The sequence below is a fragment of the Spermophilus citellus genome (assembly GCF_964194105.1).
Source record: "Spermophilus citellus genome assembly, chromosome: 5".
In the NCBI taxonomy this organism is placed as follows: Eukaryota; Metazoa; Chordata; class Mammalia; order Rodentia; family Sciuridae; genus Spermophilus; species Spermophilus citellus.
The window spans coordinates 46,809,127-46,835,552 of record NC_138186.1 but is presented as its reverse complement, the minus strand read 5'-3'; the positions used below and the strand labels follow the sequence as shown (position 1 = coordinate 46,835,552).

Sequence of the window (26,426 nt, the reverse complement as noted above, 5' to 3'; positions counted from 1 at the left end):
ACCAGTGTTGGGAGGGAGCAGTAAAGAGCCAGTTAGCCCTGGAGGGGCCCTGTTGTCAGTCAAACTTGTCCCTCCCACAAGTATGCTTGGCAGTTCTTACCACCACCTCTCACCTGTGAATTTGACCTTATTAGGAAATAGGGTCTTTGCTGAAATACTCCAGTTAAGATGACTTCATACTGGATTCAGGCAGACCCAAAATCCAGTCACAGGTGTCCTTACACGAAGAAAGAGACTTAACCAGTGACACACACAGGGTAGGTGGCCATGTGGTGACAGAAGCAGAGACAGGAGTGATGTGTCTAGTGTTGCCAGCAAACCCCAGAAAGTAGAGGAAGCAAGGAAAGATTTTTCCCTATGGGTTTCCGAGGAAGCATGGCCCTGCTGACACCTTAATTTCAGGCTTCTGGCCTTCAGAACTCTGAGAAAACAAATTTCTCTTGTTTCATGGAGCTGGGATAGAGCAGACCTAGTAAACTAATGCAGGTCCTTGGAGAGCCACTCTACCCCCAGGACAGGTGAACAGTGAGGAGGAACACATCACGGAAGGTCTTGGCCACTCATCTGGAATTTATCCAGGAGTCAGGGACATCACCCAAGCATCCTTCACAGCTTTGAAATTTAAGAAAAAGGTAAAGAGCCGACTTTATACCTCGCAGTTGTCTAGTTCCCTGGGTGCTAGGGCATTCTGTCAGGGGCACTGCCTTACAGAAACTGTGACTATGACTTGTTAAATAACAGGTGCTCAGGTTCTAGAAGCCCTGACCAGCCTTGGGACCGTGGGGATCTTTGCAGATCTGTCTCCTTCTGCAGGAGTCCTGTGCATTGTTAGAGATGTGGCTGCAGAGGGTAGGGATCCTTGTCCTGAACACGTGGCTTGAGGGGCTCCAGGACCTGCTGGGGCCTGGCCTATGCACCCCTCACCAAGCAAAGTTGCCTTCCCTCTAGAGCAACATGTTGATCCAGGAAGAGGGGAAATTGGGCACCTTCAACTCCATAGTCAGACCCCAGGGCCAGTGATTTTCTAAACCAGCACGATCAAGGCGGAGCATCGTACCCCCTCCTCAGGGAGACACCCTATTCAGAACTCTGAAAGTAGCCAGGGACACACTTCCAGTACAATTTACAGATGCAGAAGTAAAAAAGAAAGATTGAGTCAGAGAATAAGCTAGAGGGAGAGTCCAGAGCCAGGAAGGGTAGGAGCAGGAGAGCTGATCAAAGGCTGCTCCTGACTGCAGATGCTCTAGCTGCAGGGGGAAGTGCGGGGAGGACTTTAGAGGTGAAGATTTCATTTTAATCCTCCCTCTAAAGCTTTCAGGAAACCCTTTCCTGTGAGAAAGTGAGAGAGTAAGAAACAGGAAGGAAGGTTCTCAGCGAAAAGATCCGTGTAGACTTCGACTAATACTGCTCACTTAGAGAGTACACGCCATCTGGGTGTTTGATAAAAAGAAAAAAGGCACAAGAGAAGTTCAAAGCCATGGATTCTGCTTGTGAGTACAAGCCGCTCACCTCTCCCTGTGGCCAGCGCTTCTCTTTGTTGGAGACAGGTCCTTTGTTTTCTTGTTTTTATCTTGGTGAGCAATGACTATCTTTTCAAACTGACCTATCAAGTCACTTTATTCCCTTGTAGCCAAGAAGCTGTGGAGAGGAAAGGGGGAGAGGACCCTTGCCCAGACACAAGGGCAAGGCTGGCCTCTTCATGAACTGCCTGAGAGTTTTCTATTAGAATGCAAAACCAGAGCCCACCGGTGCCTGGGGCTGACCCCAGCAGAACCACATCTTTTCTTGGGGGCAGGGGGGGGGAGGGTACCAAGGAATGAACGCAGGGGCACTCGGCCACAGAGCCATACCCCGAGACCTATTTTATATTTCATTTAGAGACAGGGTCTCACTGAGTTGCTAAGCACCTCACTTTTGCTGAGGCTAGCTTTGAACTCACAATCCTCCTGCTGCTGGGATTATAGGTGTGTGCCACCGTGCTGGGCCAGAACCACATCTTGCCACTCCCTGTCAGAGAGGATGAGACTACCTGCCTTATTCTGTCCTCGTAGATCATCTTACTTCCTGTCTACTGGAGGTACATGTTTTGGGCACAGACTGCTAGGGTCGGCCCACACCTTAGCCAGGAGCAATCATGAAGCCCGGACTTTAGCTCCACCATTTTTTTTTTTAAATATTTATTTTTTAGTGGTAGTTGGACACAATGTCTTTATTTTATTTATTTATTTATTTTTATGTGGTGCTGAGGATCGAACCCAGGGCCTCGCACATGCTAGGTGAGCACTCTACCGTTGAGCCACCACCCTAGCCCTCTCCACTATTTCTGAGGACTTCTTTGAAAAGAATTTGGCCCACTCCAGAGATCATGCAAGATGGTAGGAACCCAGGAGCTGGACAATGTCAGTCCTCATGCTTTTCAATTGACACCCCCAATAAAAAGCTATAAAATATTTAGCAAGATATTCCATCCTGAGAAATTAGAAGGGTACCAGTCGGGTTAAGAAAACATGGTGAGTAGAGAAAAAATCCTTTAGTATCACTTGACCATACCTTACGTTCTCCCTACATTACTTTTTCTTGTACATGCTATAGTTCTAATACCCCAAAATAAGTTATTTATAATATTCAGAATTAATTATTTTGGTACAAGTAAATAAGGTGCTGTTCTATATGTCAGTGTTTTCATCACATTTCAAATTACATGGCACAATGAGTCCCAACAGCTCTTGGGACAGACAGTTCAGTACCCATGGCTTAGCAGCTGCATGGCGGTTCCCTCAGCCATTCTAAGGAAAAGGCTGAGCGTTGAGGTCGGGAACAAGGTTTGAGCCCTGCTCTGCCAAGAGCAAGGTATGTTCCTCTACCTCCCTGAGATGCATTCCATTTTTGTCTGTCCCATGGAATAAATCTTATTACCAGGTTTATATCACACAATGGTTTGTAAAGATCCAAGAAGGAGATTATGTGGAATGTTTTAATAAACCTCTAAAGTCCTATAAAATATAAACAAAATTAAAATTATTATAAAAGCTGATGAAACAAGGTCATTAGTAAATTATTTGGGATCTTAGTGAAATACTCTTAGTGGATTTGGGGGAAGGGAATCAATTCCATCATTACATGATATGCAAAACATAATTCACAAGGGAAGACTCTTTCCTTTCAATTAATAATACAAGTAGTGACATCCTAATATGAAACCCAATCAGAGTAAAGTAAAGAGAACAAACTTGGATGGCCATGAGACTGAAATCTAAATCCTCACCTCTGCTTCTAACATATTATATAATAGTCTGGGTGGAGTATTTATTTACTTCAAGAGCCTCAGTTTTCTCGTTTGCAAAATGGGAATACGACCTATTTTTTAGTATGATTGTGAAAACTGGATGATGTTAAACATGGCAAGTGCCCCACACAGCAGGTGGTGCCCAGTGGATAAGTGACTGATATCTGTTTGCTCTTGCTTCCTCATAAAATGAGAATGCAGCGGGGCCTGTGTCTTCAAGGCCAACTCAGTGTGTGAATACTAAGTGGGGGAAAGGTGTCAGTATTGTGTGGAAGACCTGTGGTTCTCTTCTGGTCTTCTGGGATATTTATGTCTTGCAGCAAAGAGTAGCAAGCTTTCTTATAATCAATCAGAGAAAAAGCCTTAGCTTAATGAGAAGACCTTATTAAAAAAAAAAATTTGACCACTGACCAAAGGGCCTTTCGTTAGTGAAATGATGACAGGTTTAGTGGTTCCCAGAACCGTTTTATTTTTCACTCTTATCTGGTGGAGCAGAGAGTAAGATGAGGAAACGGAGCACATTTTTCCTTGCGTAAAATTTTAAATTTTTGATAAAAATGACTATACCCTGGAAGGACTTTTAATTTGAACAAAACTGATCCCTATGACATATGAATGCCCTCCGTGACCTTCATCTCCAAGAAAGGAGCACAAAAAAACAGAGTTTAAGTCTGCAAACAGGCCTCAGACGGATGCACTGGGTACAAATGCACATTGCAATTTTACCTGCACCACTATTGTTATTGACAAGATCCTTGTTTTTGTTACACTTTGAATGGTCTCCAAGTGTTTGCACCCATCCATCCTGTTATTTTATTGTGCAATTTTGCAGAATATGAGATAATTTCAAAATGTGTGTATTCCTTATAGCAGAAATGCCCATATTAAAAAAAATTAGAGTCCATTCATTCACCTTCTGGAAGCGTGTACTCCATTTAGGCCTAATAAATAGTTGGCCATCAGAAGACCCAACTGTGAGACAGGGGGAAATGCTTTTGGAGTTTTCAATAAGAACAAAATGAAAACAATTTGTTAGTACCTGAATCAAAAGGAAAGGAAAACATGTGGGGTTTCCCTTTGTACATGAGTCTGTCCATGTGTGAGATGGTGGCCAGCACTTTCCTCTCCATGTTCCAGAATGTTCCAGAATGAATCAGGGCACTGGGATAGTGGGGAGACCCGGCCAGGTTCTTATCTAGCATGGATATTGTACTTTGGCCAAGTTTTCTTTTCAAATAAGGGCTTTGCCGCTACAAACTCAGTATTTGAACTGTATAGGCCATTGAACCAGATGGTAATGGATCATTTTATGAGGTCAACATTTCTGTCCCCAATTATACTTTTTCTAGGCTTACAGGAGATTCTATAGCCCCTGCCCAATATTGGTCTTTAAAAAAGAGATTCCAGGGACATTTATTACATTTTAGGCACTCCAAAGTTAGAGATTGTCCACATTACCTTTTATTTACTGTCTACATTTGAAGCCATGGTAGAAATAGCTTGGGGGCTCTCCTTATTGACTTCTATATAAAAGCAACTTCAATAGGAAATGCCATTGTTTGGTGAGAGAACTCTTTAAGGTACCTGAGCACTTGAGGATGGGATTGTTAAAAAAAATACTTTTTATTTGGATCGCATTTCCAAAAACAAAACAAAACAACAACCCAAAAAAAAATGATATAAAAGTGTACACCATGGATCAGACTTAATTTTATCGAATCCCATCTCTACTACAGGTAAATGCCCTCTGGGACCACAGACTAGCATATATTATATTACCTTTAGTTTTCACGTCCCTTTAGTGTCCTTTAATCTGGGATATTTTCAGTGCTTTTCTTTGTTTTGTTTTTTTATGACATTGACATTTTTTAAACCATATGGTCACCTTTTTTCATTAATAAAACATTTCTCCTTTGGGGTTTTTCTGATATTCCTTATAATTAGATTCAGGTTCTACATTTTGGGCCAGGATGCTACCTGAGTGATGCTGTGTCCCTTCCTAGACTATGTCTCTTGAGACATGTCCATCTGTCCCTCAATGGTATTCAGTTTGGTCTCCTGAGGGTTTTTCCCACTTTGCCAATGTGTAGTTACATACATTTTATATTACATTTTTTTCCTCCTGTAACTGATAAGCAATCTGTGGGAAGGTATATCAAGCCATGCATATATCTTGCTTTTCATCAAATCTTCCCCCTGATTTTAGCATCCATTGATGAGTCTATTATCATCGCTTTACAATGATGTGTTCCAAGTCCAGCCACTATATACCAGTCAGAACTTGTCACTGACAAGGGGATGTTTGGGTGGTCCTACAAGCTGACCAAATGTTCCTTTTCCCTCCATGGAAACTCAAACTAATAACATTCTGAAGATCACACTGTCTTTGATTTTTGCTTGGGCAGTCCTGGCACAACCTTTGAGCAATAATATTAAGATTCCGGTGCGTTCCCAGATTGTTGATCCCTGTTCTAGGCTGTGACCTTTCGGGTGTGATATCCCACCTGTCTCTATCACACCTTGCCAGTTCACACCTTTCTGCTCACACCTGTCAGTCTGTGGTTTACTCAGGGGATGGAAATGGCAGGAGGAGGTGGCAAGCCTACGAGCTCCTCTCTGTCCCAGAGATATGCTGGCTCTTTAATTACCTTTGATCTTCATGTCTACTCTGCTCCAGAGCTAGGATGTCATGCCCCCAACCTGTCCTCATCCCACCCATCCTTTGTCATAGGCAGTAAATATAGTCTTGAGGGTCTGGGAAGGTAAAAGTCTTATTGGCCTTGGGAGATTCTGAAATAGGATAAAAGAAGCTCCAGGGTCAATACAGCCAGATGAGAAAGTTCTACTTGCTATGCACAAAAGTCACAGATCTTGGAACCTCCCATGGGCTGTTCTTAACTGTGGCTAAGGATTGTCTTCTGAGTTTTGGTTCCTGCAACACAGTAAATATGATGAGTTCTCAGGTCTGGGAGGCCATGATGCTAGAGGAGATGGAAAATATTTTGGGACCCACAGTTCACCAGCCCAAGATGCACTGGATCTGAGCTTTCTGCATGCTTATATGGATATTTCTGTAAATTAAATATCAAGAAGAGCACCTGCCGGACCAAAGAATTGACACACACTGCAAAGATCTGAGCAAGTCTTTGAGCTTCGGCAGAAGGCTCATCACTCTAAGCCCTGCCCTTCTAAACAGAATTTTCAGGGAGGATCAGGAAGGCCCCAAGTTGGGTGAGGGGCATGATGCTAACAGCCACCAAGACTCAACAGATGAAGAGGAAACTCTGGGACTAGGAGAGAGAAAAACCCAAGGGTCTCTTCTTCCTTTCCTCCTTTGGGACACAAATCCATCTATGGGCTCTTGTGGCCCAAGCAGAGAAGAAACAACCTGGGGCTCTGGACCCAGCAGGTTGGGTGAAAGTTAGGTCTGGAAATGTGAGACCAAACTCACCCAGGGATTGGTACTCCAAGGACTAGGAAAATAAAAAGTGAACCCTAGGACACATCAGAATATGGAAAGACCTATGAATGGGGAAAATACAGGTGAGCTGCAATCAAAGCTCCAACAGAGCTGGGGCACTCTAGCATGCCCCCAAGGGAGGATCCTGTAGTTCGAGCCTGCATGGACCAACAGAAGGGGAACACCCTTGGACAGCTTGGCCCACAGTCCAAACTCCACCGGGCCCAACACACTGCTCTTACAAACTGTTTCCACACCACGTCAGTCCCTTCCCATCCAGCTGAGGAGCCCTTCAAAGCCTCCGCCACCCTCCTCCTATATACCAGTTACAATCTTTTCTCCTAGCAGCAAGCCCGGCTTCCTCTCCTATCACAGTGCCCCCAAGCTTTTGTGTACTGCTCTGAACACATTTGTGGAATTAAGAAATAAATGAGTGGCAAACATGTACCAGGAGACCTGAGATGCCAAGTAGAATGGCCCATAGAACCCTGGGTGTAATACTGCTGCCCCATGGCAGGAAGAAGGGACCCTTCGGTTTCTGCTCTCCCAACCTTGAACTTGACCCTTGCCCTCTGGCTCCTGGTGCTGTTCTAGCCAATCTCATTCATCAGACTTTTGCCCTCACCTGGGGGAGAACTAATCCCAGAGTAGGCAGAAAATAGGGACTTTCTGGTCCAACTTGGAAAATCAGCCCTTCTGAAGAAAGAAACCCAAAGAAGTCTCCAGAATGTTGTATTTTTTTTTAAGAAAAGTTATCATGGTTTTATTTATAAAAACAATGCTTAACAACATCAAAAAACAAAAATGTGTTTAAAGTAAAAAGTGAATCTGACTTTCCCTTCCCAATTCCCAAAAGTTATCATTATAGTTTGGTGTAGTTCTTTTTTTTTTTTTTTTTCCTTAACCTTAGAGTATGTGAGGGTATGTATTGATTTATGCATATTTTTGTGATCTCGAAAATGGCCTCATAGTGTACATACTGATTGGTTTCTGGGCCTCCTTTGTTACTTGACCATGACCTTACTTCATGCCCTGGTAGACCTTTTGCTGCTGCCCCTGTGGACTTGTTTCTCAGGCTCTTTCTCAGGCATCCTGTGTTTGAATTAACCGTAGAAACTATTTCACTAGCTCATTTTGGATGGTCATCTCTGTGGCTTTTGATATATTATTTCAAATAGTGCTTCAGTGTGTAAGCTTACATAGATATCTCTGCATGCTTATATGGATATTTCTGTAAATTAAATATCAAGAAGAGCAACTGCTGGACCAAAGAATTTACACACTTAAATTTTTAAAAAATAATTTCGAACTTAAAGTTCTTGAAGTGAAAATAATACAAACAACACCCATATAAACTTTGCCCAGATTATTCACATAGTGTTATTATTTTAACCCATTTCTTATTTCCCTCAGTCTCCACCTTTGCAAAATCTTTTTTTCCTGAATGTTTGGAAAATACATTACATATACATCTATATTCTCAGATACTTCTCTGTGTATTTTCTAAGAATAGAGAGATCCCCTTACATAACTATAGTTTAGTTACCAAACTTAGTAACTTAACATAGATACTTTTATCTACTCTCTATATTCTAATTTTGTTAACTGACCCCAAAAGTGTCTTTTTTCTTTTAATTTCTTTGTAGTTGTAGATGGACAGAATGCCTTCATTTATTTTTATGTGGTGCTCAGGATCAAACCCAGTGCCTCACCCATGCTAGGCAAGTGCTCTACCACTGAGCCACAACTCCCAAAAGTGTCCTTTTTAAGCACTTTTTCCCCCTGTAGTACAGAATCCAGTCTAGGATCGGATATTGTATTTTATTGTCATGTCTATTTAGTCTCTTTTAATCAGGAATATTTTCTCAATTTTTTAAAAATGATATTGACATTTTTAAATACCCTTCACATGTTTTTAATAGTACCTCCCTCCTTTGGGTTTGTCTGGTATCTCCTCGTGATCAGACCCGGATTCTGCATTATGCATTACGTGAACGATAGTGTGTCCTTTCCTGGATGTCACATCTGGAGACGCACGACGTCCATCTGCACCTCGTGGTGATGAGAACAATTTGCAGATTTCCAGTCTGGGTGGCAGTTTCTTTCCCAAGCCCTTTGCCAACTTGTCCACTTGCCACAGTCTGTGAGATTCGCCTATTTCTACGTCCCCTTCCTCACACAAGATGTCATCCATCAGTCCTCTTATTCCCAACATGTATGCCATGCATGTTAATGCTTTATTTAAAAGAGGAAGCAATAAATGTTTTTGGAGAGAGATGGGGCTTCATGGTCTGGGAAAGTTGGAACAGAAGTCCATCCTGGTCCCCCCCGCCACCTTTGGGAAAGAAAAAAATGCCAATTGCCCTTCATACAGAGGAACATGATTTTCTGTTTATAGTCCCTTCTTCTTTTCCTTTATCCAGGGGGAGAAAAAGGCAGCATGTATTTGGAATGGAAGGATCAGGGGTCAGAGCCCCTCCACCTTTACTCAGGTGTGGGCTCAGGACAACCCCATTCCCAGGGTCAAAGGAGGCTCAGAATACCTAGCTCACATCACCGGTGTGGAGGCAGGAGCTGGCCTCCCCGTGTGGTCTTTGGAGGTGGCTTTGTCCCCCCCTGGCCATTGCTCATCTGCCAGGAGTGGAGGACAAGCAGCCCGGAGAACAGGGGTCCTGTTGGGAAGCAGGTGAAGCAGCGCCCCAATACACATACTCGCATTCCGCCAGCATTAGCTACCAGGGCCTCATCCACCCCTCTGAGATAATTAAGCTTCATTATCCCTGTTGGCAGGTGTAGACAGTAAGACAAGGTGGTTAAGTGACTTGGTTATAACTGCTGGGATTGTCTGAGGAAGAAGCTGAGCCAAAAAGAAAGCACAGTTCAGGAGCCTGAAGAGTTCAGCTGTTTAACATGTATCAGCTGTTATAAAATAGCTGTTGGAGGGTGGAAGCAGGAAAGGGACTAGAGGTTTGCCTAGTGGACATTGATCAGGCATCAAAAATCACAAAGTGAGCTAGGCCTCCTGGTGCACACCATGGAGCTAGAGAGGCTGAGGTAGGAGGATTGCAAGTTCGAGGCCAGCCTCAGCGACTTAGTGAGGCCCTAAGAAACTAAGGGAGACCCTGTCTCAAAATAAAAAATATATAGGGCTGCGTGTATGACTCAGTGGTAAATTGCCCGTGGGTTAAATCCCCAGTATCCCACTCCCCAAAATTACAATAAGGAATATACCTAGTTTGCGTATTAAAATGACCTGCAATGACCAGTCTATCAGATGCTTATGTCTTGTAACAAGGAGTGGGAATATTGAACTTTGGGATAAACTCAGTGAGGTTCCCTACAGAGCTGGGCAAAGGTCTCCAAGATGGCAGAGCAGAGGCCAGCCTCCATCTGAGAGTCCCAGCCTTCTCCAGAGACAGAAAAGTCAGCCAACTCAGCTATTTTCCCTCTTGCTGCTCATCCAGGAGCCCCTGCCCACTGTGGGGCCATAGAAGAAGCAGTCCTGCCTCAAGGTATCCGGAAGCCCAAGTACCATCCATGTACAAGAGTAGGAATGGAATGGGAGAGGTGTGACAAAGGATCATGGGAGAGTCATAGGAGACAGAGGCAGGAGGGTCATCATGGCCTAACAGAGTTAGGGGTCATGGAGATGTGTGAACAAGCCATGCAGTTCCTGATGCAGCAAACAGCCTGCTTGAAAAGGGAGAGGAAGACTATGGTCTCTTAGGGCTGAGGAGGGCAACAGGAAGGCATGGCGGGGGCAGAGGGGCTCAAGGAGAAAGCCCTGTTCATGCCAGGCTCAGTGAAGCTAGGAGGACACCCTGGCCATGGCCCAGGGAATGAAAAGTAGACAACAGAGTGACCTTTAAGTCTCTTCCTTACCCCTTTCTGTCCTCTACTCCCTGGTCCTCCATGCCAATCTGTCATCCAGAGAGCCTGGCGGCCTCTGGCCCCACCCTCATCCCCCTTAGAGGAGGGCATTTTCTTTTCAGCAGCAGAACAGGTACATCTGTGCTCACTAGACTGGGTGTGTGTGTGTGGGGGGGTGCGCCTGGTTCCCTCCCTAGTGATCAGGAAAAACCCAGCTTGTACCTTTACTGAGCTGCTGAAGGCTGGATTCCCTGAACAGCCTCCTTCTCAGGACTGAAGCAACATTGTCCCCTTTCCCTCTATTGACTGGCCTGACCCAAAGAGGTTTCCACCTGCATGCTTGTCAAATGATGGAAAACACATAGCAAATTACTTAGCTTTTTGTTTCTCCACTCTTACTTTTTTAATTGTAAACTCAAAAATGCTGTATGATGAGAAAAAAATAATAATACTTCCTGCATACAGCCATCAGAAGCTGTTTGGGGTGTGGGTAATGAAAGACAGCTGTTTACCCTGCCGTGCAGGACAGAGAAATGACGACTGTTTGAAGAATAGGTTTTTTTTTTTTTTTCAGTTGGAAAACGTCACCAAGTGGCCTTTCTGTTCTTCGCACATGAAATACACACTATCATCCGCATATTTTTAGTTAATTTATGTCCAAATAGGCCTTTCTCTCGAGCGGCTGGAAAATGATGTTTGGGCTGCAATTACCTCTCCCAGCATCTCACTGAAGGATTTCAGCACACACAAAGCTCAGGAGAGAGGAGCCCCCGAGCCCACCGACTGTAAATCTTTCCATTTGTAGTTATTCAAATCACATATTTTATTACTAGTACGAAATACATTGTGTCATTTATTTTGGAGGAACAGCTAATGCTTCAAGAAAAGCTTTGAAAAACATTCTGTTTAGAAACAAGTTTCTTCTGCAGCCTGCCCTGTGCTCTTTTCCAGGGTCATCTTTCCTCCCAATCCTTGCCTCAGCCTCCTGTGCCATTTGCATGACAAACGAGACCACCCTGTCTTGAAGCTCACCTGCACCTGGAGCCTGCCTCCCCCCGCCCCCAAAGTCCTCCTTGTTCTCTGTGTGTTGCGTTATAATCCTTAGCTCTGTCATAAATTACAGTGTCACCATCAAGATTGTGGCTTCTGGAAAGAAGTAAGCAGCAGGGCCAGCTGAACCTTTCAGAAGATGGAGAGACTGTTTTCATGCAAATTCCTGGAGTCCTGGGGAACCGAGAACAGCCTCTTTATTATACAACAGCCAGCAGCAATTTGCACTGGCTGTTAGAAGTTGGTAACTCTCAGAGAAAGATAACCTTTTAGGCAGAAACTTCTTTTCCTTCTTGATGGATACAGGTCTTATCTGAGAAAAAAAAAAAAAAAGAAATCTCTTTGCCGATTAGGTTAAGGAAAATGGGTTAGCGTGCTTCAGAGTGCTTTTAAATGGAGACATTCATTCTGAAATACTTTTCTCATTGAGCGCTTGGGGTCCAGATTAGACTTTTTGGCCCAGGGCAGTGGACAGTTACAGGGGAGCAGGAGGGGATGTGTCACATGGATGCACCCTGAGGGCAGGCCATCTGTGTCCTAATGGGCAAACAACCTCACCCAGTCTGGTCAACTGTCCAGTCAGGATGGTCAATGCCCCAAGGGGGGGTGTCCAATCTGCCAACTATATCAAGTGACTCTTGATGTACCATGTAAACTTCTCCTTTCTCCTTCCATTCCTTTTTCATCATTTTAAGATCTTTTGAAATTAAGCGCAATGTGGCTGTACAGCAGTTAGTAACCCGGGCCCTCACCCACAGTGACATTCTTCATCAAAACAAATACCGGTCTTCTCTGTCTACTCAGAAGGCCTAGCCAGAACTTTCTCCAGTTTGGCTGCTCATGGGAGTCACCTGGGGGAATTTTTTTTTTTTTTAATGTCATGAGTATTTTAATACCTTTAGTATCTCTAGGAGTGATACCCAAACATAAGTTTATTCTAAAATGCTTCAGGCAATTTTAATGTATAGTCATTAGACAGAACCTTTGACTAAACCCAAGTGAAACCTCAGAATCCTTCTTCACCCAGCCACTAACAATGATCAGAGTTGATATTGGGGATGAACTCTCATGCAACACATGACTTATGGTGGTTTGATCTATGCCAGTGGTTCTCAAAGAATGATAACCACACTGGGAATTTGTTAAAAATTCTCAGACCCTATCTCGGAACCAGGAAACTTGAAAGTGTCAGTTAAGGCCAGTTTTATTGGCCCTCCAGATGATGCTGATGGACATTCTAATCCGAGAAACACTGCTAATCCGGTGATTGTGACTAATGGCTGCATGTTAGAACCACCTACCAATTATTTTAATCTAATTCAGTGATTCATGTTAAAAATCTACCAATACTAATGCTTGGGCCCCACTCCTAGAAATTCTAAATCAATTAAAGTACCCATGGCATTTAACAAACTAAAAAGACTTCCCCTGAGTGATGCTAATGGCAGACGAACTTGAGAACCCCTGGGCTAGGCCTACAGGTATGCAGATGGCTTGGCCTTGTCTCCAGCCATGGTCCTCAACTTCTGATGTAGCTACCCAAGCCTGGAGTTGCCACCCAGGTCTGAGGACAATGCTGATAGAGTAAAGATAAAATTCTTCCCCAGGCATGCTGGCAAGGAGCAGTCCTCCAAGGTGAATCATCCTCACTTGATTAGATCTGCAAAGATCTTATTTCCAAATAACGTTGCATTCATAAGTATCACAGGTTAGGACTTCAGCATATCTTGAGCTTAATTTAATCGACAACACTCAATAAATTCTGGCTTAACCTTACCAATAATACACAGTATGATTCACATATCTATCATAATAGATTTTCACAATCCCAATATGTTCCATATAGCATGAACCTTTTGGAGCAGTGGGCTTATGGAATTAAGAACCAGTGCATGATGCTTTTGGTCTTAAACCTGTCATTCCAAGCTGCAGAGAATGCTTGCAGCATGATTCCACTATTCCACTGAGTGAACATTATACTCAGTATGCATGAGTGCCTTGGATTCTTGCCATAATCCCACTGAGACTTAGTCTTACACAAAATGGTGGATGAAAGTAAGAGCAATACCCAAATACATCCAATTACTAACATACTACCTTATGGGCTTCGTCAGGACAAGCTATTAGCAAGGTGAATCACTCATTGGCCTAGAAAACTTACCAGTTGGGTAAGCGCCAGAACCAGGACTATCTAGTCTCACTATGGCAAGAGCAATACAGCTATGTGGCATTAGGGATATTCATTGCCCCTTGTGGGTGAAGGCCAGTCTCATCACAATCATGTCCCTAGCAGGGTGCTGGGCACACAGTGGGTCCTACATAGATGCATAGATGTCTGTTGCATACTGGCTGAGGCTGAAGGACTAAAGTGCCCCTTTCACTGACACCTTCTGCCTGTTGATATCACACCTGCTGGCAGGTATAGATGCAGATTACCAGGTGATCCTGAAGATGGATGGGTAGGACTAGTCCACTGAGAGATATCTTCTCTTAGTTCATAAAATTCTACACAAACACACACACACACACACACACACACACACACACACACTCTTCACTTTGTCTCAAGTCTGAGTTGAAACATGATGATTCTGAAGCAGTGGTTTTCGAATGTTTGAAGAAGATCTTGACAACACAACCATCTCTTGAAAAGCTCTATGTGGAAGGTCAGTGTCTGGAATCTTACAGGAAACTCCTCCTTTTCTTTCTCCCCCACACCCCAACAGTGGCCTCGGTGGCAACTCCAGGAAACTGTTCCCTGAAGAATGCAGACTGTGCCCTTAGCATCTTGGGGGAAGTGAGTTATCAAGTGACTTAAATACCTGATCCAGGGACAGGGCTTTCTTCAGTTCTTCTACACCCAAGTGGTGGTTCTGTCCCAATGGGCCCTCCCCATCCTTCTGCACCATCCTGAGAGTCCTTCCCTGCCACCCACAGAGCCAGCCATGCCCCCACCATGTGCCTTCTTCCAGCCTACTTTGGACAGCAGGGGACTCTTCTAGCATTTTGCAGACATGTCCATGCTCTGACCCCTGCTCTAGTCCAGACTCCCTCTTTGGGTAGCAAGACCTTTCTGGCTAGCAGATGCCCTGACTGCTACAGCCACGTCCCACGTCCTTTACTTCTGTCCCCTCCACAGGGCTGGTCACGAGCCTCTAAATTAATAGATTTCCTGTCACATCATTGAGGACAAGTTAAATAATCACAATCATCACCTTAATTACCTCTGAGCATCAGAAGGCAATGCTGCTGCTATGATGTAAGGGAAGTTTGAAGGGAGGCGCCCGCCCGGCTCCCCTGACTTTGCATTTCCTTTTGTTCTGCCTCAGAGGTCAGTGTCCCCCTGCTCTTCAGCTGAATAGGAGAGCTGGTCATGACAAGCTGTCACCTGCCTGTCCAGGGTGGCTCTTCTGGAAAGTTCAGCCACTTGCTGGGATGGAGGCGGGGGTGACAGGCCAAGCTCTCTGTTCAGTGAGGCCCAACAGCGCAAGGTGGCGGGAGGGCTCAGGGCTCCTCGCCAGTGGGCCTAGCACTGCCACTTTACATGCAAGAGGGAGCAGCTCAACAGCTGTCACTGACAGCCCCTAGGGTCTGCTCCAGACTTGGCAGAGGAGGACACTTCCAGACTCCCAAATCGCCTCTTTGAAATTCAGAAGACCTACACTTTTCTCTCCCCCCACCCCACCCGCACACACAAACCCCACGTGAAGAAGAGCGAGCCCTCGCTCCCCTCCACTCACAAATGTTCACTGCCAAGTTGTCTCTCCGTCTTGCACACACACAGCAATAAGTTCTCACTCACACGGAATCTCATTCTCTCTCTCTCACACACACACTCATACTAATTAAACTCCTGCTCTCTCCTACCTCATTTAACCCCAGTATTTGGAGAAAGTTAAAGTCCCTCTCCTTTGGGGGAGCTCCAGCCATCTCAAGATGTGGCAGCAAACCTTCCCCTAATGGCAAAGTAGGAATGGCGTCCCCAGGCTATCAGATGCTGACCTCCAAGTGTCTGATGACTCCTCCTCCGCTGGATGGGTTTTTTCACTTCTCTTGCCAGCCATGGGTACCATGTTGATCAAACTAGTGAATGCATTCATACCAGGGAGATGGTGAGAACCCAGCATCCTGGGCTGCGAAGCCCCCACCTGCCCTCCAGGCATTTGTCGCATGGCTGGCATTTGAGCCGAGGACTTCTCCCACCACAAAAGCCTGTCAGCATCCTCAGGGAAATCAGCACTGTCTTCTTTGCAGAAAGTTGGATGTGTGCCTGTGGAGGTCCAGGCCTGGTTGCCTTTATTCCCCCCAGGCCCTGACGAAAAACTGGATAAAGATACACATTGCGGTTTTTTTGCCTCCCCCCCCACCCCAGATTAACATTCATGCATTTTAAAGGTAGTTTTGCTAAAGTCCACTCTATCTTTGGTTATTCGAACAGATCAAAAAATAGCCTCCTCCAAGTGAAGCATGAAGCCAGGGGAGGGAGGGTGCTGCTGTCCCCACTCTGTGTAGCCCCGCAGTCCCAGGCTTCAGGAATCATGGAGTGACATGGAAATCAGGCCTAGGGAAAGTAGTGTGGGGGTGAAATCTTGGCCTTTGGTGTGAATAATCAAAAATAAGGGGCAGATGTGTTCTAGAGATGGTGCTTTGGCTGGCGGCCCTGGTGATCGCCCCACTTTAACCCCTGTAGGAACATCTGTGCAGGGCTGCTCCACCCTCCCCTCATCCTACTTCCCCTTAGGCATCCCCTACTTCCGCCATCTTGAATCCCTTGCAGTTCCCATGTGCCCCCTCCTGTCACTGTGCCTGGTGATTTTCTACCCATTCTCTAGGGCTGAGCATAGTGAAAATAACAGTTAACATAAGCACAGCATTTACTGTCTATAGCAGGCCCTATCCCCAGCACTATATGACATTGACCAGTTCCCCTTTCGATGTCCTAACTAGGCGGGTGCTGGTGAGAAAGAGGCACAGAGAGGTCAGGCTTAGGTTATTTGCCATAGTCACACAGGTAGAAAAGGGTGGTACTGGTGTTTGAGCCTAGCCAAAGGCCCCAGAGCTCTTAACTCCCCCAAAGAAACTGCCTCCCTGAATCTCCTGGCCATTCTCACAATCCCCCACACTCACCCTAATCCTCACTGTCCCATTTTCAAATATTTTTTTTTAGGGGGGAGGGTGTATGGGGATTGAGCTCAGGGACACTCAACCACTGAGCCACATCCCCAGCCCTATTTTGTATTTTATTTAGAGACAGGATCTCACTGAGTTGCTTAGTGCCTCGAAGTTCCTAAGGCTGGCTTTGAACTCCTGATCCTCCTGTCTCAGCCTCCCAATCAGCTGGGATTATAGGCTTTAATTGTTTTAATTACATTTTAAGCTTCTGCTTTCTGGTCTGCACAATTCTCTGTTTTTTTGAGGGCAGGGACCCTGGTGGCTCATCTCTGGGCCCCAGGTCTTCCTCAGATTGGATCTGGCACAAAGCAATGCTCATGGCTTGTTATGGGTCCATGAATGGATGGATGGATTTCAACTCCTTAAGTATACAACACCGGCCAAGGGCTGGCAGCCAAGCTAAGGGCCAAGCAGAGCGCCAAGGTAGAAACACCCAGTGTAGGTTAGGAGGGCAAGGAGAAGACATATACCCAAGGGCAACCTTTAGAAACAGATCTTCAGCCTCACAGGGTCTGACCTCTGCTGTGGGGCAGGCAGGACAAGCAGCATGTGGGTGACCCTGGCCCTGGGTCCATTGCAATCCGGGACTGTGTGTAGAGTCTGGGAAACCTTTTCCCCAGAACTGGGCCCAGTGGAAATGGGGCAGAAGAGCTGCCCAGCATGATCCTGCAGTGGGAAAATCCTCTGGGAGGTGGACCTCACCAGTCCTCTTTCTTTTTGGTTTCATTCTGTTTCCTTTTGACCCAAGGGTTGTAGCTTTTACATTGATATGGGACAATTGTGTATCTTGGGTAGTAAGTGTCCTGTGGTACCAGTGAGTTGATGACAGTTACAGTGTCCTCACACCCACTGTCCTGCCGGCAACCTTAGAACCAGTATGTAGAGAGTGGGAGTGGAGGAAATGGAGTCTCAGTACCTGCCACCCCCCCTTGCGTGTGACAAGTTCACATATGGCATGAGACCAGCACAGGCCATGACAATCCCCTTGAGCTCCTCTATTTAAGTACAACATTGTCACTTGTCTATAGGGCAAGGGCTATCCTGACATATCCTATTCACAAGATGTGGGAGTCGGGGCGTGGGAGGATGCTCAGGCCTATTTCCTTTGGTCAGGCTGACCACTTTTTTTCTCCTTCTTTCAGGGAGGGAAGATCCCCGTGAGATGGACGGCTCCAGAGGCCATCGCCTACCGCAAGTTCACTTCAGCCAGTGACGTCTGGAGCTATGGGATTGTCATGTGGGAAGTCATGTCATTTGGAGAGAGGCCCTACTGGGATATGTCCAACCAAGATGTGAGTGTCAGCTGCACTTGGTTGCCACAAACACCTACCCTAGGGTCCCACATGCAGTAGCTACCAAGCCTCCCTATATGTTTTCAGCTTAAAGTCTCATAATGTGAACTCAAAGTGTCCAGGGCAAGAGGATACAGTGACACCCTTGGCATGAAGGTTGAAACTAATAAATAAAAAAAAAGCCCATCATGGACAGTGACCGTTGTAAGGCCTGCAAACCCAAGGCCTGCAAAGGTGCCCAGGCCACAGACTCCAACAAGGAGGCAAAGGGCCGGTTCAGAATGGCCATGGATCATGAATAGATGAGGCTCAAACTAAGCAGAGACTTCTACCCTGCATCCCAGGGCCCAGACTGTGACTTCTCCTTTTGCATAAGTGACAAGGGAGAAGAAGGAAAGGGGCACTAGTCTGAGTACCAGAGCCTGGTTCCCACCCTGCTCTGCATCTCACAGCTGTGTTGCTTTGAGCCAGCTGCAGATTCTATGGGGAATTTGCATCCTCAGCAAGGAACTGTAAAGTGGCGCTATTCCCTGAGAATCTACTGTCTGTGAGCATTGTGAGAAAGCTTCCCAAAGCCAGTCAGCTTCAGCCTTCACCATCCCTCCAGCCCAGCCTTCAGGGTCAAGGTGGGAGAGGAAAGTGAAAGATCATCCGTTATCTGGTTTGAGGGCTTTCCAAATGGGAATCTTTGCTCCATAGTTATAGAAGGGTGAAGAAGGCTTTTTAGGGTGATTTGCTTTGATAAGGCCCCAATCAGAAGTCTGCCTGAATTTCAGTGCTATCTTTGACCAGGGCTGTTCCCAGTCCAGGTTTGCGTTTTGAATACATACCTTGCCCTTGGAGGTGAGAGGGTTCTAGTTGGCAAAGTCCATGTGGGACTCTGACGCACTCAGAAGTTAGTGAAAAGTGGGCCTGAGTGGGTAAAATGGCTGCATCTTTAACCAGGTCCCGATGCCAACCATGGGTGGCGTTTAGGTCTTCTATTATCTGTGATTATCCATGCCTCGCCTCTGCTCCTGTAGCGTATCCAATCAGTAAGTGGCAGAGTTGACGCCAAGACTGTTTTCCTGAAATCAACTGCACGCTGGTTCCATCCATACCATCTGCTAGATGAGTAAGAAATGTTAGCCAGACAAAGCAGACCCATCTCATCCCACCCAGAGACCTTAATCCAATTAAGAACAATTCAACACACAGAGAGAATGGATTACAAAACTGACAGGCGAGATTTGACATTCAAGATATTTTCGGTCAATGCAGTCACCTATGCTGAAAACAAATAGAATTTCTGGTATTCGATTTCCAGAGTTCTCAAATCGTTCATTCAACACACGGTCTTTGCATACTAACGGACACTACATAGGGCTTTGGGAACATGTGGTGGGGGGAAAGCTTCCCAGATATTTGAAGTTTGAGTTGTGTCTCAGAGGGAATAGGAACATCTGTAAAATGGCAGTTTATTTTAATTTTATTCTATTTCTCCAAAATAGGAGCCCTTAAGCAATGCCCCAGATGCAGTTCTGCTCCTGACGGGAGGTGGGAGGTGACTTCATGCCCATTCAGCAGGCTTTTCCTACCTGGCCTGGGAGAGAGCCAGGAAGGGCTCCCAGCTGCTGGGCTGCAGCCTCCCTTGTCAGAAACCAGGGAGGTGGTGGCAGTAAAGGATTTTTCAGATGACAATTGAAAGGCTTTAAGGAAGAGAATTGCAGAGGCAAGTCTGAGTGCTGGTAATTGGGCTTCCGGAGCCCAGGAAGGTCTTTGAACATGTACAGAGAGTTTGTCAGCCAGAGAGAGCAACTTGGAAGTTCTGCCGCTTGGATCTGATTGACAGAGATAATGAGAGTGGCAGAGTCTATGGAGAGGAGCTGCGGTCTTATTGAAACATCAGAGCTCAACTTAACCCACTGTGCCCTGGTGCTTCCACTGCTCTGCGCTCTTCCACTTCACCCTCCCCAGTGCAAGGTCGGGGAGGTACCACCTGCCACGCAACTCACTAATAGGAGTTCGGGGGCGGCCAGGAGCTCCCCCCCCAGTGATGTGAGGGCAGGGAACAGGGCCCTGTTCATTTCCCAGAGGTGCTCTAATTCCTTCATCTGTTGCCTGAGAGCACCTGACATTGGTCAACCTGTCCCGGGCCCTCACTCCACCCCCATACCAATGGTCTCTGGGTTCAGGTAAACACAGCAGTCCCTCCCTGTACCTGATCATACCCACTCCTTTTTTAGGGTGGTCAAAAGAGTTCATGTAGACCATTCCAAAGGACAGCAGCATGCTCAGGGTAACAGTTTGCCTGGACCGGTTCTCTCAGTCCACCACCACCCCCCACATCCCTTTGCTCTTCCTTCTCTTTGGAACCACCATTGGATCCCATTCTAATCTCCACTCTTCTCAGCATCCATGGATCTCTTCCTGTTAGGAACCCAGGAAGGGACCCAGAATCCACTCTCATTTTTGCCTAGGCAGGACACCCTGTACCCCCAACCTTAGGTCATATGGCTCCACACAATTCAAACATGGTCACTGGTGTTTAGATTCATCCAATGGCCAGATTGAAGGTGTTTCACCACACCTGCTAGTAAGATAGGAATGACCTCCAAGTCCCATGAGAGGACAAAAGGTATATATATATATATATTTGACTATAAGTTATACGTACTGAGAAAATTTAGAAATCTCCCAGATCCTTAAAAAGAGAATCAAAATCAAAATCAGAGCACTTCAATCAAAGATGAGCAGATAAGTGCTGCCTATACACCAATAAATTAATGATCCAGATATTTTTTTCTTTGGGGTAGACATTTTTATGTGCCCAAAGCATTGATGCTCCCATAGAATCAGCTGGAGAAATAACAAGAAAATTATCTAGAAGAAAGAGCAAAGGCATGGAGCCCTAGTTTATGAACATGAACAGGTGTTTCTATGGCTGGCCTCTCTCTGAAAAGTGAGAAATGGGATGTGGTGTTTATCAAGTCCCTACTATGTGCTAGGTCAACCTCCAGAATGACCAGTAGTAGCTCCCTCTTTGCTGAGAAAATGTCCACTCTATAGACAAGGTAGTAATAATACCTTCCATGTGATGAGGATTCTGTCTCTCATCTGTGTGGTGCTCAATGTACATCAGCTCACTGTGTCATTTAATATTTTTAGTGACCCCATCTATGAAGTTTCAGAAAGTCAAGGGCTTCTGCTAAGGTTCTGTGCTAGTAAGAAATGGAAGCAGGATTGAACCCAGGCTTCCCGGGTCTATCCCACTAATCGCTATGCAGTCCTCTGACTGACACAGCCACATGGGTCTGTGCTCCCGGCTGACCTGTGTGAGGAGGAGAAACTAGTAACTTTTTGATGTCCTCTTCAAAAGAAAGTAAGCACACCAAAAAAAGCAGAGGAAATACAAAAACAAAGACCTGGACAGTCTTTGACACAATCCGAGGTGACAGAGGAGAAAACAAGGAGAATATGGTTAAGTTGCTTCAGTCCAGAGCTACAGGAAAAAGACTCCACACATGTGTGGGTCCCTTGCTGCTGCCCTGCTAGGAGTGCTGGGGTCAGCTGGGCACTGTGACTCTGTGTTCCTACAAAAGGGCCCTGATCCCAATGCTATTTCCTGTTTTAGGGCAGGTAGGGAAGCTGCCTTATCAGTGGGGGGAAAAATTGGTATTTGGTGCTTTAGCATCAAACAATTTGGGCAGCATTTTAGGATCCTAACAACACTAGCTGCACAGCACTAGAAGACTTTGGAGTCCCCAAGCCCCATGGGAAGTGGAGTTTGAACACCAGCCCCTCCTGCTGGCCCCACATGGCTTGATTTTAGTTAATCCAGAAAGAACTCCTTGGGCCATTCAATGGGTAATCCCACTTGTCTCCACAATGAGTACAGGCTCTGGGTCCCTCAATCTGGTTGCATAAAAGGAGCTAGAAAAGGGGACAGGATTATGAGCCAGGTTGATGGGGATGATGTTGGGCTGCTCATTCTCAGAGATTACTTAGTTTCATGCCTTGAAAACATGGGACAGCTCTAGGGACCCATCTCTAGGCTGAGATTATGACGGCAGCCCCCCAGAGGCCTAGGAAAAGTGGCCTTTGGAATCCTCAAAACTTAAAATGAGGTACCCTGTGCTTTATTTCCAACCCTACCTCTTGCTATCTGTGTGCCCTGGGCAAATTTACTTCAGTGCTTCTACCTTCATTTTCTCACGGGGAAAATGGGGTTAAAATTGTCTCCTAAGAGGATAGCAGGGAATTTGATTGACAATAGTTCAGAGGAGATAAAAATTTGTCAGTGCAATATATTGTTCAAAAGCAAATGTTCCCAGTTACTGGCCTTTTTATATAGTGATAATCTTAGTGTGGTTTGTGTGCTTGTTTTTCACCATATTGAATAGAAAAAAAATAATACACCTTGATTATCTCTAATAACTTCAGGTTATATTAACTCCTGCCCCATCTCCTGTGCTATATACTTGTACACAGAAATTATAAAAATACAACCTGATTGGAAATATTCACTGTTTGACCAATTTATGACATTAACAAAAAGAATAATCTGTTCAAATGAATCTGATGTTTTTTGGTCTTTTTTTTAGGTAGAGGTAAAAACACCAGCAAATACCTGAACTCCAAATTATTTCCTTTGTAATTTAAGGAGCTTTAGCTGTTTATTTTAATATAAAAATCAATGAATGATTATTATAGACAATAAAAAATACAAACAAGCAAAATGAAAAACATAAAGAACATTTATGTTTCCACCTGCCCAGGGGCAACCCCCATTAACACCATGCTTTACATTCTCCCAAGAGCTTTTCTATCCATGTGTATAACTATTGGGTTTTGTTTTGGTTTTACTTTTAATAAAAGCAAGAGAACACCATACCTGTGGTTATAGAGCCTGCTCTTTTGCCTAATATTACAATGTGAGCTTATTTCCATTTTAATAGATTGATTTTTTGTAACACCCCTTGAAAGCCACTCCTGCGTCATATCTACCTTTCCATCCCATTGTGGGTTTCATAGCTTTAATACTTGGGTCATTCACAATTTTTTTTTTTAATACAAAAAGCACAGAGCAGGCATCATTGATTTAAATGAATCTGGAATTAAGAGGTATGGGATGAAAAACACAAAACTAGGGCCCTGGGTCTTCTTGAGAGAAGAGAGGCAGCTAGTTTCCTGGCTCTCTCTCCAACAAGAATTTACAGAGGTCTGTCAGGCCCAGCACTGGGGACTGGATTCAGCAGACTAAGGGGCAATAAGATGTGGTCCTTGCTCTCTGGGAGCCCACAGTGTGTGGGGTAGGTCTGAAGAGCACAGGAAATCCATTATGGTGGAAGATGTGTGGTCACAAACAACGGTACCTGTGCCAGCCTGGTTAGGGAGGCTCCATTCTTGGGAGTGCATCCCCAAGTCACACCTGTTCCCGTGTGCCACTTCAGGTCATCAATGCCATTGAGCAGGACTACCGGCTGCCCCCTCCCATGGACTGCCCAGCTGCTCTGCACCAGCTCATGCTGGACTGTTGGCAGAAGGACCGTAATAGCCGGCCCCGTTTTGCGGAAATCGTCAATACCCTGGACAAGATGATCCGGAATCCGGCAAGTCTCAAGACTGTGGCAATCATCACCGCTGTGTGAGTCTAATGAAACAGGGTGACAGAGTGACTCCTAGTTGCTGATAGACTCATGGTTGAAGGGCAGAACTTAGCTGGGGGAATTCTGTTCTGTTTAGATGGGGTGGTACATGCATAACCCCCCCCACACACACAAAACAGAATATTTTTCAGCCATAAAGAAGAAGGAAATCATGGCATTTGCCAGTAAATGGATGGAACTGGAAAGTATCATGCTAAACCAAATAAGCCAATCCCTCAAAAAACAAAGGCTGAATGTCCTCTCTGATATATGGATGCTGACTCACAATAGGCTGGGGGTAGAGAGGAATGGAGGATCACCAGATTGGACAGGGGAGAAAGGAGGAGATGATTATGCAAAAGACAGTAGAATGAATCGGACATCACTTTTCTATATTCATATATGAATATACGACCAGTGTAACTCCACATTATGTACAGCCACAAGAACGGGAAGCTATACTTCATGCCTGTTTGACATGTCAAAATACACTTTACTGTCAGTATAACTAAAATGAACAAATAAAAAAATAATGGGGTAGCAGAGCTTATCCACCAGTGATAGAAGTTCCAAGACTTCCCTTCTCCTCTTTTGTCTTTCCAGCATGGGTTGGAGGCAGATGTGGAGAGACCTGTCTGGGTCTCTAACTTCTGTTGGTTTCTAATGGGCTCGGCACTGGGCTCTAGAGCAGGTGAGCCGTATCTGATCTGATTGATACAGTGCCCTACCTCTGGGAGATCCTGTTTCCAGAAGTACCTTTCCATTAACCATACCAGTCCTCTGGGCAGGTGGAGCTACAGACTTGGAATCTTGGCCAACCTATTGGCAGGCAAAGGCCCTGATTGCTGTGGGACAAAGAAATACAAAACAATTTGGTTTGTTACGAGTGAATGCCCAGAACAGCCACCAGCTTCTGTCCGCTGTGCGTTATTCAGCTACCTTTGCATTGTTAACTCATTTGCTAATTTATTGTTGCAACCAAAATTTATCCTGTGGCTATACTCCAAACACAGTGCCCAGGGCTGGTCCTATCCAATGAGCAAGACAGACATGGTCTCTGCCCTCATGGAATCTAAAATCATTTAGGAGCATAGACATTAATCATGAAAAGAAATGCAAAACTGAGACCTCAGTGGCTGCTGGGGCAGTTAGTTGCACAGGGCACGGGGAGCATACACCTTCTACTGCTAGAGAGTGGCTTTCCTGATGAATGTTATCTCAGCTGAGAGATGAAGGCCAAGAGGAATTAACTGGGTGGAAGGAGAGATGGGAATAGAGGCATAAGGGTAAAGCAGTTGCAAAGGCCCAAGGGCAGAAGACCAAGGTCAGTGTCAACTGCAAGGAGTGCAGTGGGGAGAAAATTGGGTGGGGCTGAGGCTGGCAAGGTGAGCAAGGGCAAGTTCACTTAGAGCCTTTGGGCCATGATAAGACATTGGCTTGATCTTATGAGCCCCTATTTTGGGACTGACATGTGTCAGGGTCAAGGTGAGGGTTTTGGGGACAATCTTATCTGCATTTTGAAAAAAGCCTCTGGCTACAGTGTGAACCTAAGAGAACATTTCAAGAATCACCTTTGTTTTCAGTCAAGGCAATGGCTATGGAAGGAGTGGATGAATTTGGGAGATCTGGGAGGTAAAGTCTTTGGGCCTTGGTGAAGGAGTGGGTAGGAGATTGGATGTGGGGTTGGAAACATGTCAAGATGGCACCTTGGTTTCTCGCTTGGGTACCTGCATGTCTGCCTTAAGAATGTTCCAGAGAAGGTCAGTGGTGGGTCACTTGGTTCTATTGTTTTCCCCCAGTGGCCGAGGGTGACACCAGATGGAAATATAGATTTCTATAGTTACTGATAGATTTGGGGAGGTTTTAGGGATGTTGACATGCCACTCAAAGGACCAAATGTGAAGCTATTACTTCTCCGTTGATAAAGGAGCAGGGGTGGGTGGAGGGCTTCCCTTCCCTTCAACTGAATGTTGTGCCAATCTGCCTGTCTGCTGACTGCCGGACGACAGTGCCCAGAGACAAGGCACTGGCCACTCAGTTTGGGAGCTGATGCCAATCTAGGGTTCTGGAAAGAAGGTAGGGCCATCCCAGGGCTCCGTCTCACCAGGACTGCTGCTGTCCATACAGCCTGCCGTCAGCCCAGAATAAACCTCTGCCCACTCGTCTCTGCAGCCATGGGGTCACCTGCGCCTCTCTGTCTTGCCAGGCCTTCCCAGCCCCTGCTTGACCGCTCCATCCCAGACTTCACGGCCTTCACCACCGTGGACGACTGGCTCAGTGCCATTAAAATGGTCCAATACAGGGACAGCTTCCTCACCGCCGGCTTCACCTCCCTCCAGCTGGTCACACAGATGACATCAGAGTAAGTCACATGAATCCCCTCTGTCCAGCCCACAGGTGGGGGGTCAAAGCCCCTTCCCCACTACTGCAGATGATGTGAGCCCTATTTCTGGCCGCATCCCCAGCTCCTTCTCTGTATAGAAGCAGGCCCAAGGAGAGCACCTGAGAAAGATGGAGGGGGAGATGGCTGAGGGCTAGGGATGGGTGGGGATCTTTCTATCCTGGGCTCCAAACGAGAGTTCTTCAAAGTCAGAGTGCCGGCCATATGTCATTTGCCTAATCACCGAGTCTCTCCCCCATTTAAGTTTATAAACTCAGCCCATCAAAGA

General features: G+C 45.7%; 1 protein-coding gene across 1 annotated transcript in view; it reads left to right on the top strand.

Moving 5' to 3' along the window:
- Positions 1-26,123, top strand: part of LOC308649366 (ephrin type-B receptor 1-like) — a gene marked incomplete at its 3' end in the record, with an annotated part of 59,159 nt that extends 33,036 nt beyond the window's left edge. Inside the window, exons 5-8 of the mRNA XM_081294960.1 lie at positions 14,393-14,463; positions 17,981-18,130; positions 23,563-23,756; positions 25,964-26,123. Coding sequence (XP_081151086.1) covers positions 14,393-14,463; positions 17,981-18,130; positions 23,563-23,756; positions 25,964-26,123 — 575 coding nt within the window. The remainder of the gene's footprint in view (positions 1-14,392; positions 14,464-17,980; positions 18,131-23,562; positions 23,757-25,963) is intronic.
- Between the last annotated feature and the right edge of the window lie 303 nt (positions 26,124-26,426).